The sequence below is a fragment of the Gobius niger genome (assembly GCF_951799975.1).
Source record: "Gobius niger genome assembly, chromosome: 18".
NCBI classification, from domain to species: Eukaryota; Metazoa; Chordata; class Actinopteri; order Gobiiformes; family Gobiidae; genus Gobius; species Gobius niger.
The window spans coordinates 20,193,353-20,210,733 of record NC_136869.1 but is presented as its reverse complement, the minus strand read 5'-3'; the positions used below and the strand labels follow the sequence as shown (position 1 = coordinate 20,210,733).

The 17,381-nt window shown below is 41.0% G+C and overlaps 2 protein-coding genes across 3 annotated transcripts; both read right to left on the bottom strand.

Moving 5' to 3' along the window:
- Window positions 1-2,307: 2,307 nt before the first annotated feature.
- On the bottom strand, window positions 2,308-7,829 carry LOC306977577 (uncharacterized protein). Its single transcript, XM_079575969.1, has 5 exons — window positions 7,665-7,829; window positions 6,149-6,365; window positions 5,453-5,665; window positions 3,734-3,940; window positions 2,308-3,660 (listed from the first exon to the last, which is right to left on the bottom strand). The coding sequence occupies exons 2-5, from the start codon at window positions 6,354-6,356 to the stop codon at window positions 3,281-3,283; spliced, it is 1,008 nt and encodes a 335-aa protein (XP_079432095.1). The 5' UTR covers window positions 6,357-6,365; window positions 7,665-7,829; the 3' UTR covers window positions 2,308-3,280.
- An 876-nt stretch (window positions 7,830-8,705) lies between these two features.
- LOC306977974 (annexin A13-like) lies at window positions 8,706-15,880 on the bottom strand. 2 transcript variants are annotated; one of them, XM_079576419.1, is made up of 11 exons: window positions 15,754-15,880; window positions 14,805-14,880; window positions 14,628-14,722; window positions 14,376-14,543; window positions 14,261-14,294; window positions 11,057-11,136; window positions 10,762-10,830; window positions 10,590-10,691; window positions 10,383-10,458; window positions 9,898-10,010; window positions 8,706-9,762 (listed from the first exon to the last, which is right to left on the bottom strand). In XM_079576419.1, the coding sequence occupies exons 1-11, from the start codon at window positions 15,766-15,768 to the stop codon at window positions 9,643-9,645; spliced, it is 948 nt and encodes a 315-aa protein (XP_079432545.1). In that variant the 5' UTR covers window positions 15,769-15,880; the 3' UTR covers window positions 8,706-9,642. The 2 variants fall into 2 exon arrangements, with proteins under 2 accessions (XP_079432545.1, XP_079432544.1); XM_079576418.1 differs by having other exon boundaries at window positions 8,709-9,762; window positions 14,376-14,546.
- Between the last annotated feature and the right edge of the window lie 1,501 nt (window positions 15,881-17,381).

Here is a 17,381-nt window from a genome sequence, read left to right as displayed (position 1 = left end):
CAGTTAACTGTGCACATTTTACACAAGTTCAGGAGCCTGGAGAGGAGACTACAATATGTGCATGCATGACTCCTGTTTTTAGTGATTTAGTGATTTTCACTTGCCTTTTACACCCAAACGCCTTTTTGTCACAACTATCTATGACTTGGACTGGTACATAGGCCCATTGGGACTGGATTTATAAACAATGAGACAGGGAATGAATGAGTAAAGTTTAAACCGCTAGTTGTAATTTTAACTCATTCCTAGCGCATAAAATCTTAAAAGCACATTTCACAACTTTCTGAGAGCAAAGTGGAGCTTTACTGTCAAGGTACTGCTAACAACAACAATGCATGCTATTTCCTGATTGATAAAAAGGTTTATAATTGGGTGCCTGAAGGACAAAGCAGGTTCTATTCCACATCTAGAAACATCTGTTTGTTTGTGCCATTACTATACAGCTTTGCTTAAAGGTCTGTGGTGTCGTACAGCAATGATAACGTCTTGTGCTGAACCGGAACAGGCTGTCCAAAGATGCTGCATTTTGAGGATTGCCATTTTGTTTTATTCCCATGAGTTGTGCACCTTGCTACCGAATTTTCTCTCCCTGAAGGTGGAGGTGAAATTTACTTTAGGGGGAGGCATTTACCCGAATACACGATGCCCCCCCCTGCACATGTTGTACCCAGCAGAGGTGCACAGTGAGTTCTTATCAGCAGCAGCCAGATGGAGGGCACATGGCTGCGTTCCTCAGACATGTTGATGGAGGAGCCCCTGGCAGAATGGACGCCATTGTGGAGAGGTTTAGCATCCACAGATTCATATCTCGCTCACGTTTTTGTTTATTTATTTATTTTTTGCAAAAGCTAAGAGAGGCTGGGGATTCATTTATTTGGACAAATTCAAGACAAGACGAAGGAACGTAAAATGGTGACATAAGCAATGACGCAGTAATGACAAAAGGTGGAAAATAGGTGGCACGCGACAGGTTTTGCGATTGCGATTCGATTTTTCGATATAATTGCTCAACTAACGTTTACTTTACTTTGTACTGTGCTTCTGTTCCACACTGCCCCCCCCCTCCCACAGTATCGTCGGACATATGCTTTTGAAAAGGGTCACTCTGAAGGACATGCTTTTCAATGGGCGCCCCACGTCACAGGTGCAGGTTGAGTAACAATAGGAGCTGCATGCAGTCATGTCATGTGTCGCTGCAGAACAGGGGAAGAATAGGTGTCCGGGGTAGGTGTCACTTTTTACTATAGCCCTCAGGGAGAGACCGGCACATTCCTTTGTGTTTCTCCAAAAAAGATTAATTGTGAGGCCTATAACAATTGGAATTATGGAAGTGTAATCATGATAATAATAATAGGACACCCAAAGCTCACAGAAATATTTAGGAAAACCTCGTACATGTTTTATGAATAAGGAATTAAGTGTTAACAAATATGATTTACAGTGTGTACTTATTTTAAAGTCGATATATCTGCAGCCTTTATTACAACAGGTTAAAGCCGGTCCAGTGCACACCGTCAGTGCCACAACCAAACACAACCCCGGGCCTCCATTACAACTGCTCAGTTCAAACACATTTGCACTTGGGCCATTAAGGTCCTGATTGGTGGTTATTACACGCTCCTCTCTCTCTGTGTGAGGACGTCCAGCTGCTGCTTTTGTCAAGGTCAGGATCAAAGTTGTGTAAGGAGGAGGAGGAGGGGGGGGGGGGGGGGAGGGTCTGGGCCTTGCGTTTCGTACCCGTGGCGCGAATAGGTGGAGCCCACGCAATGACGCGGCCCCTCCGAAACGCCGGCGCCCAACGTGAAATGGAGCCCCAGCTGGGTGAGGCAGAGGGGGTGAGAGAGAGAGAGAGAGAGAGAGAGGAGGCTTCAGGCTCGATTAGGCCCCTCTATGCCCCCCTAGCTCTCAGCTCCATCACACACCGTCATTAGCAACGCATTCGCAGCTGCCACTCGTGTGAGCAGGTGGAGGCTGGCTGCCGATGCAAGTGCTCGCAGTGATGGGAGCCGGCAACATTGGTGTCTATTTAAGGTGCAAGGTGTTCAATAAGAAGATGAGGCCTAATTGCATGTTCCCTGAATATATTCATCGTTATCCAAAAGAGACATGACGCCTATGGCTTTGATACTAAATTTAACAGCAAAAGCCGAGATTACAACTTAATCAGGAACAAAAAAGTTTGCTTATTTATCACTCAAAAAAATAAAAAATAAATAAATAAAAACCCTTGTGGACCAGCTGACTCTTCTGGCAAAAAGACATAATGACACCTTAATAAATACCATAGGGCCACATTATTTTCCAGTGCTTATTTATTTCAAGTTCTGATAAATAACTGTACACATTATTCCACAGGTCAATCAGTTTGCTGTTAATCCACATTGTCCCTTATTTTCTAAACTGATGAGTAGTTTGAGAGAGGCTGCAGAGAGATGGATATGAAATGACTGAATGGGTTCATGATGCAGGGTGAGTGTGGGGGTGGAGGGGACACACACATAAGCTTTTGGAGAATGAAAGATAAGCAGATAGTCAGAGTGAGAATGAGAGTGACAGTGACAGAGCCCCATGCAAAGATAAACAGCCCGAGAGCTGCCCCGTGTAATGGCTTTGCACGAGTAATTTGTCACCCCACGTGCAACGCAAACAGCAGGGGAGGCTATGGCGGCATTTCGCACTGACACTTGCCATCGCCTGAGGATGTCTTAGCAAGAGCTTCCATCTGCCTGCACAACTGCTGCCCAGTGCTCTGGTCAACGGCACATACCCGAAATATCTGTGCTGATGCACATGAGAGCATACAGGCACAGAGGGATATGAGTCATCATTTCACAACTTCTGTTCATCATAAATCTGACCACTCTGTACTTTAGAAATACAAACAAATGGATAAACGTTTCATTCACTTTACAAACATAAATATTATTGCATTAAAACAGAAAAAAGATGTCTTGATCTTAAGACAAGCTACAGATTGGGCTGGTGCATGAAGACTATGATTATGCATCCACCATTTTGGTGTAAATCATCTATAACTTTATCAACACTTTAAAGGACAACGCTGCCATCCTGTGGCCGTTTCTAGTACTAGGCTGTTTCAGAACACGTAGAAACCGGTATAAATCATATAAAATACAAAAGTATGATTGTATAAAATAAATTCAAAAGAAAGGTATTTTCCATAATATACATAAATAATATCTGTGTGTAGTATGTTCACCTTTGTGAAAACAAAGAAATGAATAAACAACAACATAAATCCATAAAAGTGAGTCCACTACTATCCTATTAAAATAGTGTCAGCAGCACAGCCCAGTGGTGGAAGATGTCCATGCATGAGCCTGGATCTTTTCCCACTGATGGGCAGCAGCTCCCCGTTGGCTTTCATGTGGTCGATTTTTCTGGCTAGGTCTGGATCACTGTCGATGACCAGTGTGCACCTCTGGGCGTAGCTCACCAGCGTCTCCTCTCCTTGGCGGAACTGTCCCACCAGAGGGATCATGTCTTTGTTGGCCAAATGCAGCTCTGCTATGGAGGCAGTGTTGGCAATAGTGTTCCTGTCAATTCCAAGTTGACGAAAGGCTTCACTCATGTTCTTCCTCTTGTTAAAGGCAGACAGGACTTGTTTGTAGCGCTGGACGACATACTGGACACCAGTGGCTATGGAAAACGGAGAGGATAAATACTGGTACATGCTCTCATTCATAGTATTTCAACTATATTTAAAACATACCTCGCTTGCGGCTGTAGTCCTTGCTCTTCTTGGACTTTTTCTTGTCTTTGTGATGCTTCTTCTTACGTTGTTCACTGGAGGCAGCTGACACTTCAGAGGAGTCTGAGCCTTCACAGTCACTGCCGCTGCTGCCTGAAGAGCTGGAGGAGCCTCTCTCTCTTTTGTGAGATTTTACTTCAGAACTATGTGTTTTGCTTGGTCTTGGAACTAAAAAGTAAATTATATGAATCAGTCAATAAACAAAAAACAATAATGTAGCAGCACATAATATTCATTTTTCTTTTCTTCGAGACTATATCTTGTCAAATGAAAAAATAGACACTAAAAGGCCTATCTCACCAGCCTGGAGACTAGTTAGCGACTTGAGTTGCCAATAGTCATGGGTAAGTCTCTGCCAACTGTTGCTATGAATGAGACTGATGTTTTAGTCGGGGTGAGGTGGATGCAGGTGTTGGTGCCTTTGCAATGAACTGCACCCCAAGAACAAAATTATGTCACTTTGTTCTTGCAGCTCTTTTTGTCATTGATTTTTCCAAAAATTCAAATATTAAGGGCCATATCTTGTGTTTCTAAACACAGACTATAGCGTAACATGCGTTTAGTAGGAATGCACTTTGAGATCCTGCAGCTCCTAGATTTAGCTCATTTATGTGGGAAGTACGTGGGATGGAGAAACACTCATGGCCAATGGCAGTGTTATGTACAACAGCCTTTCCTCCAACCAGACTCTGCAGCTGAGAAGGGGCGAGGGGTTGTGGGGGTGAACTTGTGCTTTGGTTTTGGTCACATTAATGCAATTACGGCTGAACGAGTGCCGATCCACGTCACAACGGGACCGGCTGTAGCTCTTTCTCTTGGGACACGAACATTGTTTAACTCACAATAGAGTTCATAAAGTTTTTAGTTTGACCTGAGAGAGCCTATAATGCATAAGGAAGAACACAAGGCAGCGCGATGTAAATGAGGAAATGAATGTGAGGCTGACAGAGCACCGCTCTCAGTGCTGCTTATAATAAACCACGCCTTAGTAGACCTCTTCTCTTTTTATAAGTGACGCCTTCTCGCCAGGGGCGCAGGCACATAGTGCAACAGCTGTGCCACTTGGAAGATAGCCATCGAGCTAGAGTTTGCAGTGTTCTTGCGCCAGGTACAAGATCTGGCCCTAAGAACTTAAAAGCACGAAGTCGACTAATTGGCTATGTGCTAACTCTTGGACATTAAACACACAAGGGTAAATTGAAGATTTGAAATAATAATACAATTACTTCACCCTGATTTTCAAGTATTGACTGATTAATTTCTTGGAAATATCCGCCCAGTAGTAGGTAGTTAGCACATAGCTGATTTGCTAGTGTCGTGCGTTCAAACTCTTAGTGTTTGAATTTTTCTAAACATCGATGCTAAAAATGAATAGAATTTTTTTCATCCGGACCCAGGCACGTGACCGGAAGTGGATGGGACGGTTGAGCTCTACAGGCCTTAAGCTGTCATGTTGTTGCGGCGACATCTCCAAGATGTGACCTAATTTGGTGAGCGAGCAATCAATCGGAGTTGCAGAGACATTGCTGCGACTGCCGCGTCTGGCAGTCGCAGCAATGTCTCTGCAACTCTCCTCCGGTGAGATAGGCCCTATAGATCTAGATAAATCACATAACGTCTTTATCATGCTTTATTTAATTAAAGAATAATAAGCTAAGCTTAAACACTCTGGCCACACACCTTCAGCCATCGGACTAGGTGCTGCAAATGCGTGTAGGGAGCGGTTGCTGGTGAGGTTCTCGATCTGGTTCCTGAGGAACTGGCGGTCCTGTATGAGGTCTTCCACCTGTCTCTCCAAAGCAATGATGCGCTGCTGTTTGCTCTCCACCATGCACTGCAGCTTAGTGATGGTGAGCAGCACTCTGGGGGGCAGCCCGTCGGTCAGCGAGGCAGCTGTGAACAAAACATACTAGATGTTAAGATTTGTTTTGAAAGAGTTTATTAATAATAATAATAATAATAATAATGCCTTACACTTGTATTGCACTTTAAAAGCCTGTATTACCAAGTTTCTCAAAGCGCTACGCTGTCGTCATTATTCATTCACTTCCTACTCAGTGGTGGTAAGTAATTGTTGTAGCCACAGCTGCCCTGGGGTAGACTGACAGAAGCGAGGCTACCACAACCAACCACTCACAAACTCACTACATTCACTCTGCTTCACTTCCGAGGTCTGACAGGATCGGGCAGAGCAAAGCCGGTAGTTTAAGAATTTAGCAGGAGTGAATCAAATGTTCACATTTGACACATTTGAAAGAGCCATTGTGTTTTGACCTTTTTTTAGGTTAATATCTCTATAATTGCAAAAGTCGTATCTATGTCCACATTCAACAAAAAACAAAGTTCAGACGCGAACCCGACAGAAATGCCTCATACTTGACATGGCGCTGCTGGGCGTGTTGTCCTGCACCACATCAGCTGAGGGCCCCATTGGAAAGTGCTCTAGTTTGATGATGCGGAGGTCGTCATGCTCCTGCTTCAGCCAGGCCGGGGAGTTCAGTCCGTCTTTGAGCCTCACAGAGCTGGAGTCAATCTCCACACAAGGAGAGTACGCCGACGCCTCCTGCTGCCACACTGACGACATGACACCACTCTGAGCAAAAAGAAATCAGTCACAATTGAATGAAAAGTTTCATCTGGCTGATTGTTTCATTGGTGGAATTACGTAAATGAGTTGCTTACGTTAACGTGCAAATAGATGTGCAGAGACTGTACTAAACATTTACTACATTTATCCACTTTCAAATGTAGATAAAGCAATAAAGAAACAAATATTTAGGGTAGATTTTAACTACAAAACTATTTAAAATGTTAAACGTCTGTTAAATTGATCTTTTGGAAGAGACTGAATGAGTTGCTGGTGTTTTCAGACTTTATCATTGTGATGTTTACGATCAGGACTTCTTTCCTGCAGCTTAGCGGTTGGTCTTCATAGAAATGACACCAAAAATACATGTGTTTAAACCACAATTCAAAAATACTTCTAATCCAGCATTTAAAAGAAATGTAGTTCATAAAAATGTGTGCATTATATGTGTTACTTTTTGTTACTTCCTGCCACTGCATTCTTCCCTGGCCAACTCATAGCCTGAGGCACATGGAGACAGAAGCAAGATAAGGGTCAATGGAATGAACATCATTGCAAATCATAAGCAAAGATTTAAATAGCAACGAGTGTGTGGATTGTGGGAGTGTTTGCAGTGAAGAGTGATGAGAGAGTCAACCTTTCAACAAGTCAGGAGGTTTCACTAACAACATTCTCCTGAACTGTTTTATTGTTTAGTTAGTTAGTAAGTCACCCTGGGTAAACTGTGAGAAGTCAATGTGTAGAAGTTTGTGATTCATTACTAACTTCTACACACTCCCAGTTGTCCTTTACCATGTGTTGTTATACAGCTTAGTAAGATTTACAAGGTTTTAGGTCGGCATAGTTCCTGCAACATGCCTATTTGAACAGTCCCATCCCATCATTATCTACTGTAGACCTGTAGTCCTGCAGACTGTAAAAGGCTACATCCTTCACCCTCGCACCCTCACCCTTTAGAAAACACTTGTGATTTTTTTTGGGGGGAGGGGGGTTACAATTATAAGCCTGATTCGAAAAACATATATAGTCCATTAATTGATCAATAACAAAAAAATAAGCTAGTATGCTAAATGTAGTAGCATCGACTAATCTCTCGACGATGCTCTGTTTACAATAAAGTTTACGTTAAATGATTGTCAATTGCCAAAAAAATAAGCTATTCTTGTGAGCTCTGTTGTAGATCAGCCATTTCTCCCTGCAGTGGTGTTAATTTGCTCCCCTAAGATGGAAGCTAAAGCCTGTAATTAACTATTCATAAAGGAGAGAATGCGTCTAGCAAAGACCGAGAAATGCAGGGAAACCGACCTTAAAGACAATCCGATGGGCTGAAAAGACGGTGCGATCTCGGGGGGTTCTTGGTTTATATCCCCAACTTGTATAAAATTGCCTCGGAGTTGAAAAATGTAAACATAAGTCGGTAAATAGAAAATACAAGCGACACCGAGCGACACGCACGTCTGACTCTGGGGGCGGGACTGGAGAGTGCTGTGTTCACGGGCCGTGGGAAATTAGCATGACCGCGCATAGCCTACGCGAAAGAGTGCAGTCGTTTTTCTTCTGTATTTGGATGTAGATGCTAAGTGTTTGACCTGACAGCTGAGCGGTCTGGTCAAATACTGACGCATACTGGTTGGTTTACTTTAGATTTTAGTTTATAATAAATGTGGGTAGAGTCAGCGAAGTTTTATTCATAAATCGTTACATTTCCCATGTCGCGAAAAGGCAACACTACGGCACTTTAAATAATAGGCTTAAGTGTATGGGCCATAGACTGTGGTATGGGCATGCCTTTAGTTCACTGAGACGGAACACTTTTAATAATTAATCTTTATTATGTCTATGTTCTAATATATCTTAAAGTGATATCTTTTATCAGGGTGTGGCTTGTAGATTAGCCAGTCTGGGTACTGAAATGATCAGAACAAGTCTGATGAAGTTGTCTAGACTTAAAGGCATACTGCGAAACATTTTGGACTATACTGTCGCCATGAGTACAAAACATGCTCCTAATGACCAGCTCAACACATGCGATTACTGTAGTGGTTAATCAAAGAATGGATTTGGATGAGAACCTAACCTATTATTTAATGTCAAATTGTACTTCCTTTTGTGTAAGTCTGGAGTCAAGCCGTAGACCCACTCTCGGTAAAGTTACAGTCATGTCTTAGGAGAGCAGAGCCGCTCACAGCAAACGCACATGAGGAATTTTTCAATTATGAAAATATCTCTCATAAAATAAATGCTTGTATTTCAATTGTATTTATTGGGTAAAATTCACTTTAATATGGTAAAAAATAAAAGAGTTTTCTTATGGGCCCTTTAACAAAATGCAAGGGTAAATGCAGCTGTTATACAATAGACTTTATTAGCAGCTAGCTTCAAATCTTTGGCTACAGAGAGGCAACACAAATTCAAGTTTCAATGTTCAATGCGTTCATCTCACTGACCAGTGGTTTTAAAAACAGTGTTTGCGAGAGTGTTCAAGTTAGATCAAAGCTCTCAGCGGCCTGGCGCATCAACACAGACATGAGACAAATTAAAATGCCACTTAGACACTACAGTTTGTTACTCTCTGAGCTTCAACTTGAACCTAAAAAAAGTTTTATATTAGTATTAGTAAAATATATGTAATAAAAGTAAAGTTTAAATATTGTTACTTTTAAAAGAAACTATAGAATAGTAAATAATACATTTCTCGTAACATTCAGTACTAAATACTAAATATATTCCTGTTTGCATATAATTCCTTTCCTTCATTGTTTCTAACATCTTCATTCTTTCTTTCTTCAACATGCCACTTGCCTTCATTTATAGTATCTTGATTCTTCAAGGCTAATGGAGTGATTGCATTAGTTGTACAGCAGAAGACATAACTGTAGATTCACTGCATTGGAATTGAAGACGGCCATAATACTGACTTACAGTAGCTGCTCGCAGCACTACAGCAGTATTCTACTGCAGCCAAATCTAACTCAAGCAATGTGCAAAAATATGTTTGTATGCTAACAGTGTGGCTAAAATCAATGACCTTGCAATAGTAGCAGTTCTATCAGAAATGTTATGCTCTTTGTTTAAAAAAAAAATGAAAGTTGTTAAAAAGGTTAAAAATCGGAGCCCCAAATAAGGCAGTAGGCCAGATTGAGGTGGAATTGTCATAACAATAAAAAAAATTAAATACAAAATAACAAAAACATTTGTGACATTAATCAGCCCTACACATTGCTAGTTTTTTTTTTTAACTTTATCTGTCATAATGGACCATTCTGTTACAGGCGTAACTTGTTCAGTGGCAGATGGCCACAAGGAGGCGCTTGAAGTCCCCGCTGCACTCGTCCTTTATGGCATCCTTCAGAGACACGTCATACTTCTCCAGATACATGTCTTTGATCGTCTCCAAGTCAAACTGGTCACAAACAACACTTTGTCAGTGGCCACATAATACTACTGATATTAAATTAGAACATATTATTATTAGCATTTTATTAACACTTATTACAACTAGTAATATATACATTTGTATGACAATAATGTGCATTACCTCAGAGCGAACCACAATGATACGGATGAGTGTGTCTTCATCAGTGCCTGCTCCTTTCATGGCATCATGCAGGCGTCTGGCAAAATACAGCTGTGGGTTTTTGGCCACTCTCACTGTAAACAACAATAATGTTGATATATTCATTTTTTGGCACATATAATTTAGTTCAAAGAGTGTCCATTATCAGTTATCTGTAAATGATCAATAATAATGAATGAGTCCACCAAACAATCACTCTGTCTAATAATTGCTTATAAACTCTCCTTCTCTGAAATCATATAAAGTGACACAACAGTAGTAGGCACTTGCCACTGAACCGCCTTTGTATATGAATGAAGGCTTTAACCACTAAGCCACTGCCGCACTATATTCAACATTCTAACAGTACAAATCCATGAGTAATAGTAAGACAACTCATGTGTCAACAAACACTTTTATATTTTACACAGAAAGTGAAGAGTAGATAAGCCAGTATTTATACTAACCAATAGCTTTGTAGCATTTCTTCAGAGTCCCAGAAGTTTCGTTCGCGATGGCATCCAGAATCTCAGTCCCAGACAGCTGCAGAAAAATGTCAATCATTTTAAAGTAAAGTCTTTCATCCAACTATGGACTACTCTACTTGCACTGAAAAGATACCCACATTCAGAACAGAACACTACTTAAATATTTGACATGCTTCTCCTCCATACCTGCTCATATGCCTTGAATGTGGCCTGGAGCTGTAGGTAGTTCCTCATGGCCAGAATGTAGCTGAAAGTGGATTCATCTGTCCCGAACCGCTCGTCACCGGCCTGGATCAGATTTATCTTATTTAATGCTAATCAATAAATAATACTTAAACCTTTTTTAAATATGAAGTACCTCAACAAGACTTGTCGCATCTTGTTCGGCCAGTTCTTCGTCCACCTCCCACGTTTCATCTCTGTTTCCCTGAAAAAAACAAAACGATTTGCTGTGAGACATAGAGTCTTCTGTTTGTGTCCGGGAAGGCAATCTGGGATTTGATTTAGTAATGTGAGAGAGAGAGTTTGGTGTGTGTGTGTGTGCGTTCATAGGGTACAGGGAGAGTGAGGAAAGTGAGGGCTCCATTTCAGCAGGGCAGCCAACTGTTGGAGTATAGTTTACAAGAGAGCAGTGGATATCCAAGGCCACTCACCTGCAAGAGGGCCGTGAGCAGGTTACGAACGTCTCCGCTGGTGTCTCCCTCAATGTCTGCTTCCAGATCACGTTCATGCACTAAATAAAACAAAAGGGCACATTATTATGTACAATTTACCTGTACTCTTCAATACTCCTTAACGCTTTATTTGGAGTTGTACGTTAAGCTTGACATACAGTGCCTCTCGAAAGTATTCATACACCTTGAACCTTTGCACATTTTGTCATGTTTACAACCCTAAACATAAAGATTTTATTTTGATTTTTTTTACTGAACGTTCACACTCAAGTAACAGACAACTGTGAAGTGAAAGCAAAATGATACATGATTCTGTTATTTTTCAAAAAATAGAAAAGTGAAAAGTGGGGCGTGCATAAGTATTTTCTGAGTGCATTAAATTGCCTTTATAACATTCCTCATGACTCCAGAATGTTCACTCCTTGGCCTAACGGTTAAATAGAGGTCACCTGTGTGTAATCTACTCTCAGTATAATTTCAGCTCTTCTTTTAGGCCCTCAGAGCTGTGGTCGGAGTGTATTGGTCACTGAACAACATCATGAAGGTCAAGGAGCACCAGAGAGGTCAGGGATAAAGTTATGTAGAAGTTTAAAGCAGCGTTAAGTTATACAAAGATTTCCCAAGATTTAAACATCTCACGGAGCAACTGTTCACTCCATCATTAGGAAATGGAAAGAGTATAGCACCACTGTGAACTTACCAAGACACAGTCATTCACCTAAAATATCAGATCGAACAAGGAGAGCACTGGTAAGAAATGCACCCAAGTGCCCCAAGATAACTCTGGAGGAGCTGTGAAGTCCTGCTGCTGAGCTGGGGGAAACTGTACATGGGACAACTATAAGTCGTATCTACACAAATCTGGCCATTATTGAAAAGGAGGCCATAAGAAATCCCGTTTGAAGTTTGTAGAAGTCATATGGAGGACACAGCTCCATGTGGACGAAGGTGCTTTGGTCAGATGAGACAAAAATTGAACTTATTGGCCCAAATGCAAAACGTTATGTATGGAGCAAACCGAACACTGCTCATCGTCCTGAGTGTACCATCCCCAGTGTCAAATATGGGGGGGGAGCATCATGCTGTGGGGCTGCTTTTCCTAAGCGGGGACTGGGGAGATTGTAAGAATAGTTGGGAAGATGGATGGAGCCAAATACAGGGACATTTTGGAGGAAAACCTGCTGGAGTCACAAGAGAACTGAGGCTGGGGCGGAGATTCACCTTCAGCAGGACAATGACCCTAAACACAAAGCTAAATTAATGTGCTAGAATGGCCCAGTCAAAGTCCTGACCTACATCCTATTGAAAATCAGAGGAAAGATCTGAAAACTGCTGTTCACGAACGCTCTAATCTGACAGAGCTTGAGTTGTTTTGTAAAGAGGATTGGGCTAAAATGTCAGGCTCTACATGTGCAAATCTTGTAGAGTCATACTCCAAAAGACTTGCTGCTGTTATTGCAGCAAAAGGGGGTCCCACAAAGTATTCATTCATGCTGTATGCACGCCCCACTTTTCACTTTTCTATTTTTTGAAAAATAACAGAATCATGTATCATTTTGCTTTCACTTCACAGTTGTCGGTTACTTGTGTGTGAACGTTCAGTAAAAAAATAAAAATAAAATCTTTATGTTTAGGGTTGTAAACATGACAAAATGTGCAAAAGTTCAATGTGTATGAATACTTTCGAGAGGCACTGTATCACGTAGGCTGCAAATTTAGTCTGTAAATGCAAGTCTTGCGTTAAGTCCAAGTCGTGAAGGTCCAAGTCCCAAGGAAGTCTAAGTCAATTGGTTCATGGAGTCAAGTCGTAGCTTTTGTCAAGTCAAGTCACACACGTAGGAGTTAGGCCTAAATTAATGCCTAAACCTTTTAACTCCCATGTGAACAAAGCACATTGTCTCCTGTTTGGCAAATTTAAAAGTAAATCTAAAAGTAAAAAAGGCAACCAAAACGGCAAAAACACGGCAAAAAAGCAATCAGAAAAGACATGAACCCAAAAAAAAACACTTACAAAATGTGACAAAAATGCGGCAAAAGACCGAAAGAAAGACGTGCCAGAAAAGCAACAATAACACAACAAAAAACAGACGACTAAAGAGTGATGAAAAAGCAACAAAAATCAACAAGAAAGCTACGAAAGAGCGACAAACAGTTTCGTAAGTCTTAGCTTTCAAATGACGCTAAGACTTTTGAAAGTACAGGCTCCAGTCCAGAAGCTTTTAGATTTGGGTAAAGCTGAACTGGAGAAAATGCGCTTGGTGAAGGCGGGGGGTAAGAGATACTTTTAATACGCAATTTATTAAAGGTGCATTATGCAACAAAAGTTGATTTTTGTGTGTTTTTGACCTTGTAGTGACCCACGCTGCCTTTACTTTCCAAGTGATTACAAGTGATCCTGGAGTGTCTCAGAGACCACTGTGATGGAAAGTAAAGGGACCATGATGACCACTCATGAAGCCGCTGGGTCACTGCAAGGTAAAGACGCAAAAATAGAAACGTTTTTTTCTGCAAAAAAAGTTGCATTTTGCACCTTTAAAGGTATTAATCAGATGCTTATTAATACATTTACAAGCACATTATTCGTGGCCTAATAACATCTTCTAAATATCTTACAGCTTACTTATAAAACACTGAGTCCCGTAGATTACTAATACTTATTAATACCTTATTAATAATTAACCAGCACACCATAATATAAAGCATGACCGAAATACTCTTGACAGATTTGCCAACACTTGCTTGCCCTATCTGGCCCTGTCTCTGTTTTATTTCTGTTCGGCATTTTGTCATCTTCCATTTCATATGTTTATTATTATTCGAGTCTGCATTTTATCCACTGGACTTGCACCTTTGTTAAGCATTAACTATAAATGTTTTTGAAACACCTGCAATTCCAGTTCTAGCTTCAAGCCTACCTGGATTTTTCGGTTTTATGTCATACACCACTAACTTATATCAAAGTTCACACAACAGGACTATAAACAGCGTTGTAAAATCTATTAAAGGTAGGTAGTACGCCCAATAAGTCTTCAAGATGTTCTGGATTAAATGTAGTGTTTTTCAATGTTTCTCTGTAACCTATAACACATGCTGAGTTGAGTTGACTTGACAAGTGCAAAAACTAATGTGTAGATTTTGTGGGGTGGTTGTCAAAAACAGAGTTAAGTTACAGACAGAACCCACCTTGAAAGTAGCACTCCTTGAACATGGCAATGTCCTGGAACGACAACACAAAACAAATCATGCCAAACACTATCAATTCATTATAGGGAAACTTTTCAAACTTTTAGAGACTGACCTCATTGGTGGCCGTGCAGAGGATTTCCACCAGCACGTCCTCGTCAGTGCCCGCTCCCTTCATGGCCCTGCGGAGCTCCTTCACAGCGTAGACGACGGGTGGGTCCAGCATCGCCAAGATGGCCTTCTCAAAGCTCCCAGCCAGCTCGCTCTTCAACACGTCCACCAGCTCCTGGGACAGAAGAGCCACGGAATAGTATGATACTAGTGTTCTCATAAAGTTGCTCTATACATCAGGTACATGATAACTTACATCATCATATTTATCAAAGTAGGCCTGTTTAATTTCCTGCCTCTGGGCCGAGCTGCGGTTTGCCAGGATTTCGATAATAGCCTTCTCATCAGTGCCTAAGAATGACACATAATGAGCAATGCATTTAAAAAAAAAATGTTTTTCCACAACAGCCTTCACCCGTCATTATCACCTTACCCAGTCCTTTGCAGGCTTTGCGGATCGCCTTGATGTCTGCCACGACATCAAAGTCCTCGTAGGGCACAATGGTGGGCTGAGGGGAGAGGAAAAGATGAATGTTTTGATTATACTCGCAGACAAACTGATAATTGTGTGGGTAAAGTAATCATGTGGGATAGTGATGATAGTAATCCAACAGCAGCTGACAAGAGGGGGAAGGGATTGACACAAAGCACCGTGGAATTTCAGAGCCAGAATCTTTAAACAAACTTGATGGGGCCAGACCTCAGCCATGGACAGGAGAGACCGTATAGGCTGGCTTACATAATGGCAACAATACATGACAAGTTACGTTTGTCAGCACTAGCCTGGCAAGATCATTTTATAGCAGCGAGGACAGTTGTTATGTAATAGACGCATGGACTTGGGGTAATGTTGGTGAAAGTGGGGGGGGGAAATTGGACCCTCCCCCATTGTACACTGCTCTTATTCAAGCAAGAAAAGGCTACTCATTCACAACTAACGGAGCCGTGGAGAATTCCGCAGGGGAGTGGCTCTCTTTTCCTCTGCGTAACAGTAACGCGCATATCAGACACGATGGTTTCTCACGCACTGAAATGTAATACGTGGTTTGAGAGTGGCAAAGAGTTGTACTGAGAAATGATGTCCAATAACGGAGAGCTTTTGGTGAGACAAAAAAACAAAACGAGATTCGCGTCCGTTGTGATCTAGTAGTGCGCACACTGCGGCGAATGTACGTGGCATTCAGAAACAGAAAAATAAAATGGGTATAAAAGCAGGCTACGTATAGTATATTAAGGCGAATACGTGAATGGAATGATCAAGTTGGCACTGAAGTAATCAGTGTCGCGCAAAAGAAGAATTAAGCGTCGCCGAAAAGTGCGCGTTTTTGGTAAGGCGACGTGCCATTCTTTGTAAACACACCACAGAAAAGTTGCCTACTCACTTGACAGTTGCCCATTTTCTACGTAATTTGTCTTGTCGGTGCTGGTGCCGTGAAATGGAAAGGCTACTTTTGGCAAGTCACCAAACAGCGGGCCAGGAGCTCTGCGCGTCTGACGTCAACACGCACGTTGGTCAAAGCAGGTTTAACCATTTACTTTGAGGGGGAAATTTAGGCTGTGAACAGATTTAAGTAATTCTGTGTCAAATTGTGCTTTATGAACTTTAAGAAGTTTATTAGAAGAATATTGTTTAAAAGTGTTTGGCACTTATATCATTTGTATACATAAAATATTACTTCTGAATAAAAAAGAAATATATCTGGATATAACTTTTCTTCATTACATTTAGATATGATCAACTTTATGACTTTATAATAGTGGTAACTCAGTTTGTCAGTCATACAACAATTACAGATTTGTGATTGTATTCTTATACTGTACATACATAAACACAAACTACTTACTTTATGTGCATTCTGAATATAGAGATAAACTAATTCAACGTAACAAAGTGATGCAATTATTAGATGAGCCATGTCTGCACTATGAGCTCAAGATGATAAGAGATGTCTCTCAGGAGCTTACAATGGAATTAATATGTGATTTTTCAGACTTTAATATTGCATCATGTCAATATACACATTATTTGCTTGTATATGAATACAGAGTAACCCAGTAGCGAATACACCTATTGGAATTTTGTGTAAACTGTCGATGTTGCCATCAGACTGAAACATAGAGTCTGATGGCAACAGATACAGCTTTATCATAAGAACAACCTGTTACTCCTTTCATTATGTTATTTTTCTTATTATTATTAATCTGTGGGTGTTGAAATGATCATACAACCCACACATTTAAGTTCTATACTTCTCTGAGGCTGCAGCACATAAAACTTCAGTGACGCTTAGTGGTGATGGTCTATAACTACACGCCTTTTGAAGCTCATCTAAAATGGGTTCAATATTTAGGGAAATGCTACAATGAGCACGTTAGTAAAGATGACACTTAGAAAAGATTGGACTGGGAAGTGGAAAAGAGGAAGTGGACTCCAACAAAGCCAAAAAGTTTTGGAAGATAAAGACAAAACATCCTCATAATGGCCACAAACTGAGCCAGTACCTCCTTTCTAAAAAATAAAGTAATTCTATAGGTCACCTTGAGAGGTTCATGCAAGTGGTAGAATCACTATTACTTCACACAGTGGCAGTGATTCATTCTTGTGTCTGTGTGTCCCACATCTGACACTAATTGACCTCACTGAACTTTTGTGGCATTCACATAATCGAAACCATGAATCTTGCTCTACTCAGAAGTCGACACAAATTTCTTGTTCCAGACTGATTATTATGCCAGCACCTAAAAGACAGATATCAAAAAAGAAAAGTGCACACTCCATTCAGTCAAAAGCCCACCCATTATGATACATGCCAACTTAAAAAGAGTCACTTTATTTCTTATGTCTGTCTTGCTTTAATTGAATTAGACTAACGGGCAGCGCATGGTGAGCCGCCTAATCAGATGCCTTATAACGTGACCACTCTGTGCAGTCTGGCTTCAGTTCACTGTACAAGAGCCGGACGTGACAACAGACAAAATGTTTCCCCTTTACCTTCATTCTCGGTGAGTA